General features: G+C 43.1%; 1 protein-coding gene across 5 annotated transcripts in view; it reads right to left on the bottom strand.

Moving 5' to 3' along the window:
* diaph2 (diaphanous-related formin 2) overlaps positions 1–21,030 on the bottom strand; it is a 759,144-nt gene that overhangs the window by 670,928 nt on the left and 67,186 nt on the right. For all 5 annotated transcript variants that reach the window (XM_045717986.1, XM_045717985.1, XM_014199083.2 and 2 more), the window contains one exon: positions 20,943–20,963. In XM_045717986.1, coding sequence (XP_045573942.1) covers positions 20,943–20,963 — 21 coding nt within the window. The remainder of the gene's footprint in view (positions 1–20,942; positions 20,964–21,030) is intronic.

The raw sequence follows: 21,030 nt of genomic DNA, 5'->3' as shown, positions 1-21,030 counted from the left end.
GATGCTTCAGAAAGAAGAACAACAATCTCTGAGATTGGTCTCAGAAACACCTTAGCAGCTCCTTGCTTGACAATTTTTAGTTCTACTTTCCTAACCTTTTTGTCAGTACTGGTAAAGGTTTTGACCGCAAGCCCAACATTTCTGTACACCTGACTTGTCTTTCAATAAGACAACATCTCCTACTTTTACATTTGGCTTTTCTGCTGTCCATTTTCTGCATCTCTGCAGCTGGTGTTGTCCGCACCGTCATGAAAGGATCTGGCAACATGAATTAGTCGTGCTGTGGCTCGATTGAGAGCTTTCCAGCTTGAGAACCTCTCAAAGCGATGAGAGCCGAGTTGAGTTCCAGAAACCTTAGTGGCGAAGACAGTGACGTCTGGTCGAATCTCTGCGTCTGCGTGAGGCTCTACAAGGTCAAAACTGATAGACTCAGGCTCACTTGAGTTTGCTTGGGTCAGGAAAGGTGGACCTGAGAACCAACTGTTGTGCTTTAAGAGCACAGCTAGTATGGGCCTGGTTGTATGGTCTGCTGGACTGCTGTCAGTGTTTACATAACACCACTGATCTGGATGGGTAGACATCCTGATGCGGGTTACCCTATTGGCAACATACACATAGAATCTTTTGGTGACATTGTAGATGTAACCGAGAACTATCTTCCTGTCTGTGTAGAACTTGGCTGCATTTACATCAATGTCCATTTCGTCTCTGACCAGTTCATACATCTCAACAGCTAGCACAGCCGCACACAGTTATAGGCATGGGATAGTGTGGGCCGGACGAGGGGCCAATTTTGATTTCCCCATGACAAATCCAACATGGCATTGACCTTCCGAGTCAATAACTCTCAGGTAGGCTACCACTCCTATGGCTACTGTAGAGGCATCCGAAAAGATGTGTAGCTCTCTTCTTTGAGTGGTAGACAAAGAGACTGGGATGATTGTGGGACACCTGGAATTGTGGGACACCTGGAATGAGAAGCTGTCTGTTTCCAGGTTCCAGGAAAGTCCCAGACTCCGTTGAAAGGGGAGAGGATCCACTCCTAGGTCCAGATCTTTTAAGTCTTTTGCACGGTCCTCCATAGGGAAGGCTTCCATAACTGTTTTACTATTGGATGCAATCTTGTGTAGTTTCATGTTGGACTCCGCTAACATTGCTTGTGTTTTTCTTAGTATGTTGATATTTCTTCTGTTCTAGCTACTGATGTCAGCCCATCATCGACGTAGAAGTTCCTCACTACATATTGCTTGGGTTCTGATCCGTGTTCCTTCTCACCCTGTAGAGCTGCTCGTCTCATGCAGTAGATGGCTATGGCTGGTGAGGGGCTGTTCCCAAATACATGTACTTTCATCCTGTACTCAGTTATGTTTCTATCTGGATTGTTGTCTTCATACCTGAGAAACCTTAATAACCTGTTTGGGATACGGGGCAGTATTTTCACGGCCGGATGAAAAAACATACCCGATTTAAACTGGTTACTACTCTTGCCCAGAAACTAGAATATGCATATTATTAGTAGATTTGGATAGAAAACACTCTGATGTTTCGAAAACTGTTTGAATGGTGTCTGGGAGTATAACAGAACTCATATGGCAGGCAAAAACCTGAGAAGATTCCAAGCAGGAAGTGGCCTGTCTGAGAATTTGTAGTTCTTTCTAGTCCCTTTCGAAACTACAGTATCTGTGGGGTTACGTAGCACTTTCTAAGGCTTCCATTGGCTCTCTAAAGCCTTCAGAAAGCAGATTGAGGCGTCTCCTGTCTCTGGGCAGAGTACAGTAGCACAGTTTGTCAGTGGTCTGACTGGTGACTAAGAGATTGGATATGCGCGTTCACGAGACCACGCTGTTTTTTTATTTTCCTCTTTGTATGAATACACTATTGTCCGGTTGGAATATTATCGCTATTTTATGAGAAAAATAACATAAAAAATGATTTTAAACAGCATTTGACATGCTTCTAAGTACGGTAAAGGAACATTTTGAATTTTGTTGTCTCGAAATCCGCTCGCGCGTTACCCTTTGGATAGTGACCTGAACGCACAAACAAAATGGAGGTATTTGGACATAACTATGGATTATTTGGAACAAAAACAACATTTATTGTGCAAGTAGCAGTCCTAGGAGTGCATTCTGACGAAGATCAGCAAAGGTAATAACATTTTTCTAATAGTAATTCTGAGTTTAGTGAGCCCCGAACTTGGCGGGTGTCAAAATAGCTAGCCGTGATGGCTGAGCTATGTACTCAGAATATTGCAAAATGTGCTTTCGCCGAAAAGCTATTTTAAAATCTGACATAGTGATTGCATAAAGGAGTTCTGCATCTATAATTCTTAAAATAATTGTTATGCATTTTGTCAACGTTTATGGTGAGTAATTTAGTAAATTCACTGGAGGTTTTGGGTGGGAATGCATGTTCTGAACATCACATGCCAATGTAAAAAGCTGTTTTTGGATATAAATATGAACTTGATTGAACAAAACATGCATGTATTGCATAACATAATGTTCTAGGAGTGTCATCTGATGAAGATCAAAGGTTAGTGCTTCATTTAGCTGTGTTTTGGGTTTATGTGACATATATGCTTGCTTGGAAAATGGCTGTGTGATTGTTTTTGGCTATGTACTCTCCTAACATAATCTAATGTTTTGCTTTCGCTGTAAAGCCTTTTTGAAATCGGACAATGTGGTTAGATTAACGAGAGTCTTGTCTTTAAAATGGTGTAAAATAGTCGTATGTTTGAAAAATAGAAATTATTGAATTTTTGAGGTTTTTGTATTTCGCGCCACGTTCTTCCATTGGATATTGGTGAGGCGTTCCGCTAGCGGAACCCCTAGATGTAAGAGTTTAGGTAATCTCTGTGATCCTCACGTACACCAAAACAGTAAAACATTTGTTGCACATCTGCCGTTAGTGCAATGCAATCCTTGCGGAAACGCATTAGGACACCCAAGAGTGTGTTAACTCTGGACCACTGAGCAGAACATCGTTATGTGACACGCCTTGACACTTAGCACTGGAGTCAAATACTACTCTTATTTGTTCAGGCTTTTGTGGATGGTAAACACCAAACATGGGCAGATACCAGCGCTCTTTGTCTCCCTCTAGTGGCGGAGAAGGTTCGGCTTGGTAGTTATCCAGCATATTTTGCATGAAGTCAATAAAATTACGCTTCATGTCAGGCTTTTGTCTAAAGTCCTGCGAAGTGATGTGAGACGGTTCATGGCCTGCTCCCTGTTATTAGGAAGGCGACGTCTAGTGGGGCGAAAGGGTAGTGGAGCCACCCAGTTGTTTTCATCATCCTGGAAAACCTGTTTGTCCATAATGTCCAAGGCTTTGTCCTCCACTGATGGTGCTGGTTTATCATCGTCTTGTGTTTTGTCGAACACGGAACATCCCAGGCTGTCTGTAGAGGGAGAGATGTGATTCTGAGCTACGTGGTTGTAGTTCTCTTTTACCTGGATGATGTCAGGGCAAGGGCTCAGATAGGATGTGCGACCATTTTGAAGTATGTTTGTCCTGAACACGTTAACATTGGCTGGTCGGTGAGCCGTTCCCAGACAGACCTCACCCACGATGACCCACCAGAGGTCGAGTCGCTGTGCATAAGGAGTGTCGTGGGGCCCATTTATTTGCTCTCGTACCTTGTGTACCCTGAAGATGTCTCGTCCTAAGGGCAGGAGGATGGGAGCGTCTGGGTCCACAGCTGGAATTTTGTCCGCCACTGGTTGCAGATGGGGATGATGATACGCAATGTCGGGGGAGGGAATCTCCATCCTATCATCATGTCACACTATCAGAGTAGGGAGAGTGAGCTGCATGTGTCCATCTAAAGACTCCACCATGAAGTTGACGGCTCTCCTGCCTGAAGTCTCTGTTACCCCAGAACAGGTCTTCATGGTGTGTGGAGCAGAGTTGTCATTGATGTTGAAGAGATTGAAAAACACTGTCTTGGCCAGAGATTTGTTGCTCTGTTCATCAAGCACTACATAGATTTGAACAGCTTTCTCTCTTTTCCCAGCTGGATAAGCTTTGACTAGGCATATTTTTGAACATGATCTTGGATTGACTGCCTCACCACAGATCTCTGTACACTTTGAGGTGACAGAAGAGCATCGTCACCTTGCTCCCCGCCATGCTCTTTCTCTGCTGTAGCTGTGTCTGTATTTGAAGGAGCTGGGCCTGGATGCAGAGCAGCCAGATGTCTGTCGCTGTCACACTCAGAGCACTTGATTGACACCTTACAGTCTTTAGCTATGTGCTGAGTTGACCCACAACATCGGAAACAAATGCCATTCTCTTTGAGATATGATTTGCGCTCATCTAGAGTTTTGTATCTAAACCCACGGCACTTTTTAAGAGGATGAGGCTTGTTATGTATTGGACAGTGACGGTCAGGGCTTTCAAACTTTGTCTTACTGGGTTTGGTTTGGTGGTCTGAGGGCTCTGATGACATCTGTTTTGTATACAGTCACAGGTGTCTTGCTGCTGTACCTGTCAGGTTTCTCACCTTTCATAGACCCCTGGTTAGTTGAGGTGTAGAGGGTGAAACTGGGTTTGTTTCTAGTTTTCGCCTGGTTCCTGATGAATCTCGAGGAGAATGAGAATGGTAGGAATGCTACCTGATAGTCCTCCTTGTATTTGGATCCCGGTGCTATCCATTTTTCTTGTAAAGTGAATGGAAGTTTCTCTACCATAGGGTTTACCCCCTGAGATGTGTCCAGATAAGCGAGGCCTGGATGGTACCCTTCTACTTTAGCACACTCCAGTTCGAGAAGAGTGTCACCTAGTTCTCTTAGTTTGTGATTGTCTTTGTTAGCCAGTTTTGGAAAATCATCAATTTTCTTCAACAGTGCATTCTCGATCACTTCGAGTGTACCATAGCACTCTTCTAGTCGTTGCCAGACCATGTTAAGCCTTGCTGTTGCGTTGAAAATATGGACAGATCTAATTCTCTTTGCTTGCTCAGACGACTCTGCCCCTAGCCACTTGGTAATTAGATCTAACTCTTCCCTGGCTGATAAATTCAAGTCTCTGGTCACATTGAGAAAGGATGCTTTCCATGCCCAATAATTTTCAGAGCGATCATCAAACTTCAGGAGTCCGGAACTCACCATCTCACGTCGTTGGAGGTACTTGATGAGGTCTGGTGCCAATTGTGACTCAGGGAAGCTTTGTGTGTGTGACTGAAAGTGGGCTTGTTTTCCATTTCCACCATGCTGCTGTTCATTGCTTTTTGAATGGAGAGTCTCTGCTCATGCTCCGTTGTTTGCTACTTTCTAGATTGTGGCATGTAGATGGGTCAACACTAAGCTCTTGTGTCTCCACCTCAAATGGAAGTTCAGCAAAGTAGGGCCTAGCATGTTGTTGCACATGCTCACATGTACGTTGGACTGGACTTAAGGGCTGTGTCCCAGTGTCTAGTTCTTTGGGAAGCTCTCTGCGTTCTGATCCTACAGCTTCTTCAAAGGCTTCAGCCAACGCAGCAGCAGCTGTCCTCTCAATTTGGAGAACATATAAACTTGCCTCGAGGTCAGCTTTTCGCTTCAACAAGCTGGCCTCCATTTCTGCCTTTTGTTTCATCACAGAAGCTTCCTTCTCAGCATAGGAGACTTGTGCACGCGCTGCGTCTGCCTTGGCGCGTGCTTTGATGGCTGCAGAACTCACCATTGAGGATCTGCTTAACTGTTTTGATGACCTTGATCTTGTAGACTGAGACTTGGTCCCAATGTGCTGAAGAGGCTCCTCCATCTCTCTCTGTCGAACACTTGGCTCTGGTTGTTGTATCGAAGACTGCTGGTCTTCTCTAGGAACAGAGGCTTTTGTTGGCTGATGAATGTAGTAACATAACCACCGTGTGTGGTTATTCTTGTGCTTGAGCCCGCCATGATGATAGTTTTTCACTATTCTGCCCTTGAATTGCGTTCCCATGCAAAACTAGACAGATAGCTAACAACTAAGTCTTCAATAAAACTCCCAAGGCGTGACTTTTCTTGAATGAATAGTAACAAAACTTCAGTATTGTATCTAGTTAAATGCTTGAATCGAACTTAGAAACAAATATTTTCAGAGGCTGAAGCGTGACAAGAAATAGCTACACTGAAAGACCTGCACCGTAGCGTTGTTTTTAGCTGCTTCTATGCGTGCCGAATGAATTCTCTACTTCCTGTTTGCGTACAGTCTTTCTAAGTACCAGAAAGCTCCACTAGGGGGCGAATAACACCATGGAACACAATGAAAATCCATCTTAACCATTGTAATAAAATGATCTGTTACCTTCTAACAGGATGGCAGCACAGGTAGGCTTACATATGTAAACACCGACACACACAGTACCACACATCTCGCTCCTATACAGCCTTGTCGGAAAAATCAAACTTTTCATAAGTGTCATAAACACAGTCATTGATAGAGGGAACGAGGCCTTCACTCCAGAGAGGGTACATGTGTGGAGAAAGGGAGACATTCTCTTTCCATCTCCATTCAATTCCTTTAACAAACGAGAGCCATTTGGACAAGGACACCAGCCAACAACACTGCCACGCCCACCACCGCAATTCATGGGAGGGAAAATGTGCACAGGGGGTACGAAGCTTAACGACGACCCACTCTGAATGTTGTGTGCAAATACAATGATGGCACATTCACCCATAAACTGGCCCCATTCAGAGTTAGCATTAGCATGACTCATTTTTTATAGTCATTCCACTGATCACAACCCTCTCCCACTACCTCGCTAACATTCCAGACAGTGATTATGAGGTAAATGACAGCCATACCTAACCTGTCTCAGCAAACATATGGACATATGGACCCCTGAAACCAGGGGTGTTGAACTAATCACTCCCCCCCCCCACACCCAAAAAAAGCCATTAGGATGATCAATTCCATTCTAATGAGATAAAATCTGGAACAAAGGCCCCTAATAGCAGACAGATGCTGAGTGAAGTGGGATAATTAGGGTTGGGTTCAGAGATACTGACTAATGCAGGCGACGGCCATTTTGGAACGCGCCATCAACCTCTAAAACAAAACATACTGAATATTTCATATCTATTCTATTAATTACAACAGAGTAATATCAGTAACAGCTGTGGGTGAGTGCAGAGTGTGAGTAAACGTGGATGCCATAGAGAGATGGAGAGCGACTACTCTTGTGTCAAGGTTTGTTATGATAAATGCTTATTGAGCAGCACTGAAATTGGTCAATTAAGGGGGGAAATCTGCTTTAAGGTAACCTTTTAGCTTATTAAATAAGGTATAAATCATCTATGTATGGCAGGGAGAGAGAGCGATAAGTATACACTTTGATTTATGGACATACTGTGCATTCAGAAAGTATTCATACACCTTGATTTATTCCACATTTTGTTGTGTTACAGCCTGAATTCAAAATGGATTCAATATTTTTTTAAATCTCACGCATCTACACACTATACCCCATAATGACAGAGTGAAAAAAATATTTGTTTTTTGCTAATGTATTGAAAATTATATACAGAAATACCTAACTTCCATAAATGTTCACATGCCTGTGTTAATACTTTGGTAGCGATTACAGCTGTGAGTCTTTCTGGGTAAGTCTGTAAGAGCTTTCCACACCTAGATTGGCAACTTTTGCCCATTATTCTTTCTAAATTCTTCAGGCTCTGTTAAATTGGTTGTTGGTCATAGAGAAAGATTCAGGTCTTGCCATAGATTTTCATGTAGATTTAAGTCAAAACTAGAAATCGGTCACTCAGGAATATTGACTGTCTTCTTAGTAAGCAACTCCAATGTAGATTTGGCCTTGTGTTTTAGGTCATAGTCCTGTCTGTTGGAAAGCAGACTGAACCAGGTTTTCCTCTAGGATTTTGCCTGCGCTTAGCTCCATTCCGTTTCTTTTTTATTCTGAAACTCCCCAGTCCTTAATGATTACAAACATACCCATAACATGATCCAGCCACCACTATGTTTGAAAATATGGAGGGTGGTACTCAGTAATGAGTTGTGTTGGATTTGCCCCAAACATAACACTTTGTATTCAGGACAAAAAGTGAATTAATTGCTTTGTCAAATGTTTTGCAGTATTACTTTAGTGCCTTGTTGCAAACAGGACGCATGTTTTCGAATATTTTTATCCTGTAAAGGCCTTCTTCTTTTCACTCTGTCAATTAGGTTATCACACACACCATCTCCAGCGCCACATCACTTTCCATAGCCCACGCACTTCCTATATTTAAATAATAAATCATTGGATTTTTCCATTGTGTTAATGATGGCGGATTGATTGATTTCCATGTTTTTAGTATACGTTCTTTCAAGATAAGCGATGAAAAGCGAATCGTCCAACCCATCGGGTATTTCACTACACCCCCATATGCCAATATCTTTAAATATGCAGACAGACGGATTAAAAGTAATTTTACATTGTAATACTTCTGACAGCCAACTTTCTAGCTCTGTTCACAACTTCTGGACTTTATAGTATTCCTAAAAAGCATGTATTATTGAGTAGTTGTTAGTTTTACACTTGAGACATGACTCTGCCGTTGTGCTGTAGGATTTATTAATTTTGTCTCTTGTATTATACATTCTATACATTAGTTTATACTGGATTAAGTGTACATTTTCGTTAACTGTAATTTCATTCAAAAAAATATTACGTCTGCTTTTTTTTTTACCCATCCACCAATAGGTGCCCTTCTTTGCGAGGCATTGATAAACCTCTCTGGTCTTTGTGGTTGAATCTGTGTTTGAAATTCACTGCTCGACTGAGGGACCTTACAGATAATTGTAGGTGTGGGGCACAGAAATTAGGTAGTCATTCAAATATCATGTTAAACACTATTATTGCACATAATGTGAGTCCATGGAACTTATGTGACTTGTTAAGTAATATTTTACTCCTTATTTAGGCTTGCCACAACAAAGGGGTTGAATATTTATTGACTAAATATATATCTCAGCTTTTCATTTGTAATGAATTTGTACAAATAAAAAAAATAAAAAATACACTTTGACATTATGGGGTATTGTGTGTAGGCCAGTGACCATAAAAAAATCTACATTTATTCCATTTTAAATTCAGACTAACACAACAAAATGTGGAATAAGTCAAGGGGTGTTAATACTTTCTGAAGGTGCTGTACATACTGAATACTTACCATTCAGATATTCATGTGATATAGAGCCCATAGTGTACCCTTGTGTGCCGCACATCTTTCAAGCGTATACACCACTGATTAGAAAAGCAAAACAAAAGTAGAGAATCACCTCCCAAAAGTCTATGCGAGCGGCAGACAGTCAAGGCCTAAGCATACAAAAAAGAACAGAGGATAGGTGGCAGAACACCTAGGTAATTCCCTGGATATACAAGTCTTTGGTAATCATTAATACATATAATTACCCTGAACAAAGAGAGTAGTGTGGTAAGAGAAACCCCATGAATTATATTAAATACGAATATGGGGAGGAAATCAACCTCATTTTCTCTCTCCCTGCCTCTCAAATTCGTCCTTTTCAATTTTGATACAAGTATGCTTTTTTCTCTCTCACACAACAGAGGTAATGTTCCCTTGCTTTCATGTTCTAGTCTTTTATCATGATTTGACAGAACACAACATCTCAATTCACCTGTGAGAGCATAGCCCGCCTATCCCTACTCAGACACTCAGCAGCGAAGGTAGAGGTCATATTGACTAGACTTTAACACAACTATCTTCATTACAACTACCCATCAACATGATGTGTAACCTGCGCTGCTTTGACCAGATTTTCTTTCAAGCTTTTGCCATATTCTGTATTTTTGGTCGAGTATACAAATACGGCAAACAGTTTCAGTCATTCACTAACTTTGCTCTTATTCCTGGAAATCAGGCTCCCTTGAGAGGTACTTCTGTTTAAAGTGGGAGGTATCTGAATACCAAAAGAGATGCATTAGCATAGAATAGACAGTTTGGGGAATAGGAGGAAATAGAATCAAGTTTGACTGCAGCGGCAGACAATGGCAGATACAGTGGCACGCTATTCCACAGAGAACGCGACAACGTTGGTAAAGAAGCCTCCCAACTAACAGTAATTGGTTTTAAAATAATAGAATTCATTAACATTATGGATGCTTGTTCAGAAATGCAAACAGAGGGGAAAAACATTTCACTAGAGGCCTGGGCTGAACTGCTTAACTAAAACCATGGGGAGATGAAAGGAGCTCTTCTAATGACAAATTTAGAACCCTCTTAAGTTAGTTTCTATCAGAAGCTTTCGAGATGTTGCCGAGCATAATAGCATCAAGAGTTCTCTTTCACTTGCGGTACTTACTACATTTAATAAAAAATACAAAAATGTATGTAGTTTCTTGGGGAAATGCATTCCTATCCCTGACACTGAGCTCGTAAAGGACTTACAGCACAATACAGCATGATGGGCAGGTGAGGGGTTAGAGTTGAGAAAAGTCTGAGAGGGGCTAAAAGCACACTGCATATGAAAGTTCATTAGGTACCAGTGCTTCGATGAGTCCACAGATCATCTACATTGTCATCGGTGCTATCTACCAAACGGCCTTCTCTTGCATTGCAGAGTTAATGTCGACTGAAAACACACTTATTGCAAGAGTTAATTAAGTAACAGTGATTTAGATGTGTACAAAGATCATTTCAATTGTCTTCTGTCCCATCTACTAAATGACCTTCTCTTGCATTGCAGAATCTCTTTCATTCCAGTTCAACACCCGCAGGTCTGAAGTCAGCCAAACATTCAGGCAAATAGGCTTCTACTAGCCTTAGAAAAAAAACAATCTCCAAAAGACCACTCAGGACATAAAGAGACAAACATCTCTCACTGTGATTAGATGTCCGTTCACCAGCTGAGTCTATATCCCATAAAGGACATGGCCATTTCAGGAAACACTGTACACCTACCATCAAATAACCCTCTGGGCGATATTCACTAATTGCTTCCCATTAAAAAAAAAACTGCTTTATATGTTTTTTTTTTACACCAACTAGTAGAGTATTATGACGGCCCTATTCTGTCTGTCAAGCATTGACCGAGTCAGAGAAACAAGGCAATTTTTGTGTTTTTCCAAACATATATTTTTTTTACTTATATTCCATTTGGCACACACACCTGAAGAAAACAGGACTGCCATATGGCCATGTTTAAAAAATTGATGTGGCGTGTTTGTGGCGGGCACCTGAGCCGAGGGGGCTTGTTGATGTCGTATGTCTCTCCTCTTCCACGTCTGAGGAGAGACACGACGACGACTGAGGAGAGGCACGACGACGACTGAGGAGAGGCACGACGACGACTGAGGAGAGGCACGACGACGACTGAGGAGAGGCACGACGACGACTGAGGAGAGGCACGACGACGACTGAGGAGAGGCACGACGACGACTGAGGAGAGACACGACGACGACTGAGGAGAGACACGACGACGACTGAGGAGAGACACGACGACGACTGAGTAGAGACACGACGACGACTGAGGAGAGAGACAACGACATCAACAAGCCGCTGTCAGGCTATGCCAGCTTTACCTACCCACCTACTGCACGATTCTACTACTCACTAAATCAGTCCTGTATCAGGAGCCTCAAAACCCAAATACAGACAGTTGAATGGAGGGATGGATAGAGAAATGAGAGTTTGAGTAATGCAGCTTGGTGACACAAACAAGCCCCTACCTACCACACATCTCCACTACACTGTGTGGCTTGGAATCAGTCCTGTTTCAGTTACCTCAATACCCAAACACTGAGTGGAATGGATAGAGACGGATGACAGTTTGAGTGGTGCAGCTATGTGCCCAGGACAACATACCTGTGTCCAAACACATGTATACAATGGGATGAATAGATGGTTGGTGATAGAGAGATGAGAATTTGAGTTGTACAACTATGGGACCAGTGAGGAGTGTTTCTTCTTAATTCATTACACCGATGCACAGATAAATTATTCAGTTCTGATTACATAAATGTCTGGTCAATATGTGGGGCCTTGTCGATAACAGGCGAGGTTGTGCTACCTTCAGCTTACTTACTGTTGTGCCATTGTGTCTAAGTCTTAACAGCAAAAGCAGAAAAGACCACATCTGTATGCAATGTCAGAGGCCATCTTGGTTGTGGAGTTTCCAGATCATTTTTTTATATTTTTGTTTTTATTTTTTCCAACTACAAAGTCATGCTGAAAGTATGGATTGGTGGAAGACGGATCCATTTGAATGCTTTGAGATGTTTCAAACTTATTCTCCTGTTTAAAGATCAGACTACTTCTTACAAAAGGCATTAGAGGAGCCAGACATGGTGTGTGTGTGTGTGTGTGTGTGTGTGTGTGTGTGTAGGCTGCTATGTAGAAAGAAACCTATTCGGTCAATTCCATAGCAACACTGGCTTTTTCCCTTCTCCTTCCCTTTTGCACCAAAGTGCATGGAGTGTTTAACAGACTTCTACTGCCATCTTGTTGCAGTCTCCAGTACTGCACCCCAGAGACCGACAAAGCTGTTGATGCTGCAATCTGACCAACATCACCATCAAAACCCTAATGTGAATAAATGCCTAAAGACAGTGTTTATAGCAATGGGGCGCGATACAGACAATACATTGTCTGCATGTGTACAGAGACAGAGGCCAATGTGGAAGTATTTGTGTCCTGTTTGTTCTTGGTAAATACGCCTCAAAGTTATGCGGAAGGGTGGACCCTCAGCTCTCCAGGCTCTCTCACAGGCTCTCTCTCTCTAGGCGGACGACACAAAGGGTGAAGTCGTAAAACTTGAAAGCTGCCATTTGAACCTGGCGATCCATCTCTCTCGGGCGCGCTTAAAGTGGAAAACTGCAAAGGCAGACAATAATATAACGGCGAGTCCCAGCCTTGATCATATCACCGATCATTACAGCCAGGCAACCGGGAAACCGTCTGGGAATCAGTGCTGTTGATGAGGCGATTACTTACTTCCTGTGCAGCCGAGTATGACAGCAGTTGAGTGTGTTGGAAGAGACAAAGGGAGAAGGCACACCTTGTTAGATATGGGATTTGTGATTTGCTGAGTGTGCTAATTGACTGCAGCATGGGCAAATAAGGGGGGCTCCCCCAAAGAGTTGGGTGGGCTTACTAGAGGGTGATTATGGTATATCAGTTTAGCCCAGAAATGACCCAATATCCTTATGACTTATGAACCGATGCCTCTGGGTCAGTGAGCAAGAGAAACAATGACAGAGATGCTCTGGGCTGATGAAAAGTAACTACTCCTGGTGGAAAGCAACTTCTCCTGATGGAAAGTATCCACCTCCTCCTCCAAGAAACTGGCTAGTCAGTGGTGAAATCAACAGATGTTTTGAACCTGTGCCCAGTGCGTGTGCGCGCACACACACACACACTCCCATGACCGCTGCCCGCGGTCGAAGGCAAAGCCACATATGCTCCGCCATACTGGAGTCGTACTGCGTTTGGCATGGGCATCAGAGAATCACAGGAGGGGATGGAGTCAAACAAGGTTAGGGAAAGGACTACTCATAGTCATCACACTGACACACAGACTGACATATCAACACACACACACACACACACACAGACACACACAGTCAGGCAACGTGATAGACCGAAAGAGACATCTCTAACAATCACCCACCGCATTTAGAAAAAAACACCCCCGTAACCCAAAACAAATAACTTAGTAAATATAAACATATGCAGCGGGGGAGAGAAGGAACCAATCCTTTCAAGAACAAATAAAGAAAATTAAGGCATCGACTGAATCGAGCCTGTCTACGCGACCATTAAAAGCGAAGGGATACACCGAATTTCACAGCTGCGTGAACAGTTAAAGCAGATGCGGCCGGGGATGCGGTGGTGGAATCTCATAGAGGCGGGTTGTAAAAATATGTCATAAAGTTTATGGAGCCTAATGCAGCCTGCAGGAGCACCCTGTGGAGCTGGTGGTGCCGTGGAGTGTGTTAGAAAGACCCGTGGGGGGAGATGAGCCAATGAGCGCGTAGGCAGTGCTCACCCAGCCCCATTACTGACAGCCCCAATATCACACACACACACAGACAGAGGAACACTGATGCACAGAGGAAGACACACAGGCAAGCAGACACACACACACACACACACACACACACACACACACACACACACTCTTTCTCTCTGCCCCCCCGGCTCTTTTTCTCCATCACACTCTCTCTTCCTCCCTCTCCTCCTTAATACCCAAATCTGAGAGGATGTGTTCCAGTCATGATGGAGCTGCAGGGCAAATGACAGTGCTACTTACACACAGGACATCAAAACACACACACAAACACACACTGGTAGTGTTGCAGTCACTGTGCTTCCAATATCAGCACACTATGTCCATTTCAGACACCCTTTTTTGTTCCCTTCAAAAAATAAAGACATCCCCCTCTCTACCTTTAAAAAGAGATGCATGTAGTATAATCCAATGGTGAGGAGAGGTGAGGGGAGGGGAGAGGTGAGGAGGAGGGAAGGAGGGGAGAGAAGGGGAGAGGTGAGGAGGGAACAGGAGAGGAGGGAAGGGGAGAGGTAAGGACGGCAGGGAGGGGAGGTGAGAAGGGGGGGAGGGGAGGAGGGATGAGGTGAGGAGGGGAGGGAAGGAGGGGAGAGGTGAGGAGGGGAGGGAAGGAGGTTAGAGGTGAGGTGAGGAGGGGCGAGGAGGGATGAGGTGAGGAGGGGAGGGATGAGGTGAGGAGGGGAGGGATGAGGTGGGGAGGGGAGGGGAGAGGTGAGGTGAGGACTGAAGGGGAGGAGAGTAGAGGTGAGGTGAGGAGGGGCGAAGAGGGATGAGGTGAGGAGGGGAGGGGAGAGGTGAGGAGAGAGGAGAGGAGGGAAGGGGAGAGGTGAGGGGGAGAGGAGGTGAGAAAAAATATAATCACATTTGAAAGAGAAGACAAAAGAAGGGAGGGACTTGTTTTCATTTCCTCCACAGTGGTAGTTGAAGAGAGTGTTGACTCCCACGAGTTACGCTGCTACAGCTCAAAATCATGTTCTATATGTGTTGCACTTTACCTTCTCCCACAGTTACACACATCACATGGCAAAGGCGGGCATTTGAAGACAGGAGCATTTCAGGTGAATCTAGCGAAAGGTTAGCCAAACCTAGCATGGAAAATAATCTAGGACAAACACTGCCAAGAAGTTGCATACAATACTATAGTAATACTGTAGTAGTTCGTAATATACAACAGTAGAATACATAGGAAGTAAATATGGGTATTGAATTGTTTGGGTTTTGTTCAGTTGAAAAATCCAACTTGGAATGACAGAACAGCAACAAAGCCAAGTAGACAAGAGAGGTAGTTAATAGCATGTCTCGTCAAGAGGCAGAATGCCAACTCCTGCACAATGCTGCTTAATTCGATTCATGAGCACCTATATTTAAATCCCTTTGCTTTTGCGAAGCCAATATGCTGCTCGCCGAATTCTAACAGACTCAACAGACGTATAATAATCCCTGAATTGTCTCCAAGTCTCTGAATTGTCTAAAGAATGAATCAAATCAGATACACTTGACATTTCTGAATTAGAGTTGGACTGAAAGGCATTACAATTGTATGCAAAAAGGTGTTGGCATACCAAGTTACTATATTGAAGTATTAATAAAAGGGCTCGGGGGAAAAGCGAAGGGACAAATGAAAATGAATATTGTTTTACTGTCAATCAGCGCTGAGCCATGGGAAACTTGAATACGACTGATGGCCTAGCACACAACACAAACAACACCCCTGATCTGAAAACTCAATATAGGCTTAATGTGCTGCATTGGTGATGTCAGTCACACTTATAGCATGGAATCATAGGCTTCTAGACAGTACAATATGGCTTGAAGACGATACAACAGATGTGATCTTAGTAATGAGTGAAAAGAGAGGAAGCACGTCTTGATCCCATTGGAGCAGCCCCTAACTCTTTGTGACTAGATATTAATAGGAATGATATCACGCCAACAGGTAAATATAAAAGGTCTGGGTAATATACCTCCAATGTAATCAACTAAATTCATCTCGAAGACATAAAGGTGTTGGAGTAATGGGAAAAGCAATGGTTTGATACTGCCCAAAATCTACAAACTTACCAAGAAAAAGCAGTGAAGGATGGTTTGGCACTCCAGAAATCACTTAAATTCTCTTTTTAGTCAACTTTAAATGTCATCCAAACAAAGTCTCCACAAGGCCACTGTCTCTCAAATACACATCACATTTAAAAAGCCTTTTCAGAGCACTTTTCGTTGATCTAAATGTTAAACAGGAGTCCATACTTGTTGTGTTGTGTGCATGCGGGGACATTCTCCGTTAATTCAGTTTTTCATGGACAGTCTTTCAAAGCACCAAGGACATGTGCCACATCAAATCTGCTTAAGGGTCCAAACAGTTTAATAGCCTATTTGAAACAAAAATAAGTATTTTCAGATGTATGGGGCTTGGAAGAAAGAGGGGATGAGAGAGTGTAGCCTTGGTTCAATTCAGATTCAATTTTTACAAAAGGCCCTCCAAAAACGATTGGTGCTAGTAGCGAGGAAGGGTAGCAAGTGAAAGAGGCAGCAGCAGCTCTCTCTCTCCCCCTCTCTCACTCCCCTTGAGGCATTTAAACAGCAGCCACAATGAGCAAAAGTGCATTAGGTGACGAAAAGCCTTGGAGTGCGTGCGGCGCTTAATACGACGTTGGCCAATGAAACGAGTGGAACAGACAACACATATGCCAAGGTTATTAATTTGCCTGGGAATACAGCCTTCCTCTGCAATACACAGAAACAAAGAGGCGTAATCGGGAGAGAAAAATTAAATCATCTCGGCTTAAATGAGAATTGTTCTAAGTGCTTATCCTCAAAATTTTGAACAAAAGATGCTGGAGAGCGTCGGCAATGAAATGTTGGGCCTTCTCTATGTTCCATGGTAACTACCTCAACGTTTCTGAGAGGTCTCAACAAACAGATACCGTGAGTCCTCAACTAGAGGAAAATTCATCTAATACCATTTCATTACAATGTTAAAGGATTCAAGTTCATAGAAGAATAGTCATCTGTCACATTGTATAATACACTCAGCCAATGCTAGATTTTCTCACCTCAAACTTCACATAATTGGATCATTGTTTCTGCAATAGCATTAAATATGCTGTATGGAATATTTTGAATGTTCTGTTCTTCCTACATTCTTTGAATGTCCTTAACCTCCTTGTGAAGACTGCAGAGGCTCTACTTTGGTGGGAAAACTAACTATTCCCTCCAATCACTTCAAGGCTCTATTCTGTCACTTAACTGTTGTAGTGCTCCTTGGGGAGGCCTTGTCAGCCGATACATACAGCGCACTTCACACCACAAAAAGAGGTCATCCTTAAAAATCTGTCTCTACTATTTATACAAGTGAAGAGGTTAGGCCAGCGTTCCAGGGGTGAGCCAGATCTAATTCATTTTTTAAACAACATCCTTTGTCCACTATTCTGGCACACATGATTCTCTGAAATGGAGTGAGATATCACCAATCCAACAGACTCCTCCAGTCCCCGAGGTCTGAGGTGTTTCAGGCACCCTCCACTCCCCCTCAACATCTCTCCCTCACTCTCACCCCTTGACATATTGTAGGCTGGCCAGTATGTTACCATGGAAACAGGCTCGGTCTCAGGGACAGCCAGTCATGTGGTCAGATCAGCCCATACAGGTCAGGGCGGGTAACCCCTTAAAACCTCTCTCTATAGTAAGAGCAGCCCTGCCCCCCCCCCTGCGTGTAACTGGTGGTTTATTGAAGTACCGAGGCATCTCGCACTAACGCACCACAGGACCCATGACACACTGTTGTTCCAAATGTGGCAGTTGAGTGGTGACTATAAGCAGCCTATCTGCATTTCTGGTTTGGTTGCAGGCATCTTGGCAGTCAGCTACTTTGTGGTCCTCATCTTCCTCCACTAGCTTGATCAACAAGGCTGATGACACAGACTCAGCAGCGGCGGTGGTGAAGGTGGACATGCTGGCCAGACTGAATTGGAGGCAATTCACACTGCGATATACATCTTGATTTTTTCTCTCTAAATAAACTGTGTTGTACAATTAAAGGTCAAATACACAGCATGTAAAACAGTAAGCAATAATCAAATTAATTTCAGAGCTTGGTAAATTATACCTAGGCTAAACATGCCTTCCACAACCATAAGACCCACTAATAAAAATAGTTGTACCTGCTTTTTTTTGTTGCAATAATCACTGATCTGGCTTTCAGGTCTGTCTATATAAATGCCCTTTTTGTTACAAATTTACCCAGAACCATGCACAATGCACATTCACTAAGAATATAGCAGGCATTATAGAAAATGAACACAGGTCTCATAAACAATCTCTCAAGCACAAGCACACATGCTAGTGAGTAGCCAGCTAATATTTATGTTTCAAGTCTAGCCAACTTGGATCTAGGTATAATTTCACAAGCTCTGAATTCAGAGAACAAGGCAAAACAGTTGAATTGTTATGAACACAACCTTCTGTCCGTCTCCAACCATTTGAACAGCATGCTAGCCTGTCCACTTTGTTCAGGTGTAGAAATTAAGGGGCTTACCATATTTCTCAGAATGAGAATGAGTTGCCAATTCCTTATATAAATTGTTTTATGCTTATTGCACATTTATAAAAACACAGACTAAACAGCTAGTATAACAATCTTTATTTGACTAAAATGCTGCTAGCGATAAGTGGTACCGTAACGCGGGCGCGACAAACTGAGCATACATTTCCATAATGAATGTTCATTGGTACATCCATTATAGTAAAGTCTGCTCTGCTCGACGTTTGAGGAGTTGAAACTTAAACAGGGTATGGTTGGAAAGGTTCACTTCTCCTCTATTACAACATAATGATATCTCCCTTCGTTGGACCCAAGAAACATGAGCATCTCGTCATTATACAGTATACAGATCTCTGGTGATCCTTGGAAGGCGCACAGCAAAGGAGCAGCAAATGAGTGGAGACCAAAAACACATGAGAACAAAGGTACAGAAACGCTCATAAAAAATAAAAATACAAAAAAAAAACTTGATTCCGCGATACAGGCATTTGGAATGTCTCAAAAAAACTAATTTGAATTAATTCAAATTATTTGGATTTTCCGCCCAGCCCTACTTCAGTTCCCCCACCACCACCACGACTGCACAGCTCTGGGACGGTTCCCTACAGACCTCACAGTACCTTCAGTTCCCCCACCACTACGACTGCACAGCTCAAGGAAAGCTCCCTCGGAGGCTCTGCGCTGACAGCGTGAACATTTTGAGTCCGCCAGGCCGAGCTGAAGCTAGCCGTAGTCACGCCCGGGCTGAGTTAAACGTCTCACTTGACTGGTACTTTAGGTTCTGAGTGGAGCTTTTAGACTGACAGCTTCCTCAGTGTTAGCTTTTTGTTAACCCGATACACAGGCACGGATGTGATTCTGATGGAGGGACAGGTTAGAGAGGACGCAAAATGTTACTAGCACACTGAGTTTGGAGAAGCTTCCTTGGCAAACTTTCAGACGGTTCCAAACTTCAAAGTAGACCTCTGCTCTCGGATCAACAGTTCTGATACACCTCTGTCATAGCCCATTTCCTTTGTACAATGAACCCTGTTCCTGCTGATCAAGACAATACATCTTGGTTCATAACAACGGCTTTAGAAATCTACTTATTCAGCAGGAATAACCCAGCACAAAATAACAGTTGGGCAAAGAAACGACACACAAAACATATGTCTGTAGAGCGAGTCAAACAGTGGAAAGGTTTGTCTGGGCCCATCAGTAGAGCACAGACCAGGTCTTTGTCCCAAATGGCACCCTACTCACTAGGTAGTGCACTACTTTTAACCTGGTCAAAAGCAGTACATCATATAGGGAATAGGGTGCCACTAGGTCACAGCGTACTGGCTGGTTTACCTTGTCCTCGTTCCCTCTAAGCCTGTAGGCCTCCTTAATCCTGAAGGCAATAAAACACCATTCAAGGTGACAATTCACACTAGCAAAAAGCAATAAGAGTGCTTTTTTCCCCAAAAGCTTTGCCCCAAAAAACAGGCTTGCCTCCTCACAACAGGCAATAGGGCTCCACTTTGTGATAAATTGCCAGAGCAGATCTGCAATTACCGTATTACAGTGGCAGAGAAATGAGGAAGCGTCACCAGCCCCTCGGACAGTGTATATTTATACAGATTATTGAGGTTGGGCTAGTGAGGGAGTGACAGCAACAACAGCTACATTTCTGAGACAGGGGTGATATGCCATAATGTTGTGGGATTGAGACAGAGGTGTCATGCCTTCATGTTGTGGGATTGAGACAAGGGGCTTTCAAATGTATTGTGGTGAATACCCGGCCGCTAAATTAAACCAGCTTCAGATTTCTGGAAGATTGAGGAAAAATGCACTTAATATATTTTCCACTGTTCAATCAGTGTGTCTGGAGTGTGGTGTGTGGTGTGCGTGTGTGTAATGCAATCTAATTAAGTGATACATTCTCTCAGTGTGCTGTCTCAAGGAAAAAAATTAACACAATGAAAGCCATTTAGATGCAAAATGTTCCAATAAACAGATTAGATTGCAGATTATCATTATTTGCCTAAAAACTATTGCTCATCCCTGGTATTACAATATTTAAATGCTAATACGGGTTAGTCTACAATCCATTTCAAAAAGAGAATGGCTTAGACCAACAAAAGGGCTCCCTTTGCAAGACTGTATAATTTAGAAATCCCTCATTGGAAAATCTTTTCAATTTACATGTAAGAATTGCATAAACAATTTATAGCCTTTCCAAATCACAGTCTATTAGCAATATCAATGCAGATTTGTTTGTTATTAAATCCATAAATATGATGACCTTGTGCATTCAGGGACAAACTGCCTAGAATCTTTTGAAAGGGGAATGGAGAGGGGAAGGGGGCAGGGAGGAGATGGAGAAAGGCACGAGAGAAACACGACTCACTATAGGTAATAATATAAAGGGTGTACTTACCGTGACTTTGCTCCCAGTGATCTGCATGCAGCGGTCAGCGAAGAGGAGTTAGCATGCAAAAAGACAACGGCACAATCATTAGTAGGCC

This window comes from Salmo salar, chromosome ssa05 (assembly GCF_905237065.1).
Source record: "Salmo salar chromosome ssa05, Ssal_v3.1, whole genome shotgun sequence".
Taxonomy (NCBI): Eukaryota; Metazoa; Chordata; class Actinopteri; order Salmoniformes; family Salmonidae; genus Salmo; species Salmo salar.
The sequence above is the reverse complement of the archived record's forward strand: the minus strand, read 5'-3'. Positions and strand labels throughout refer to the sequence as shown.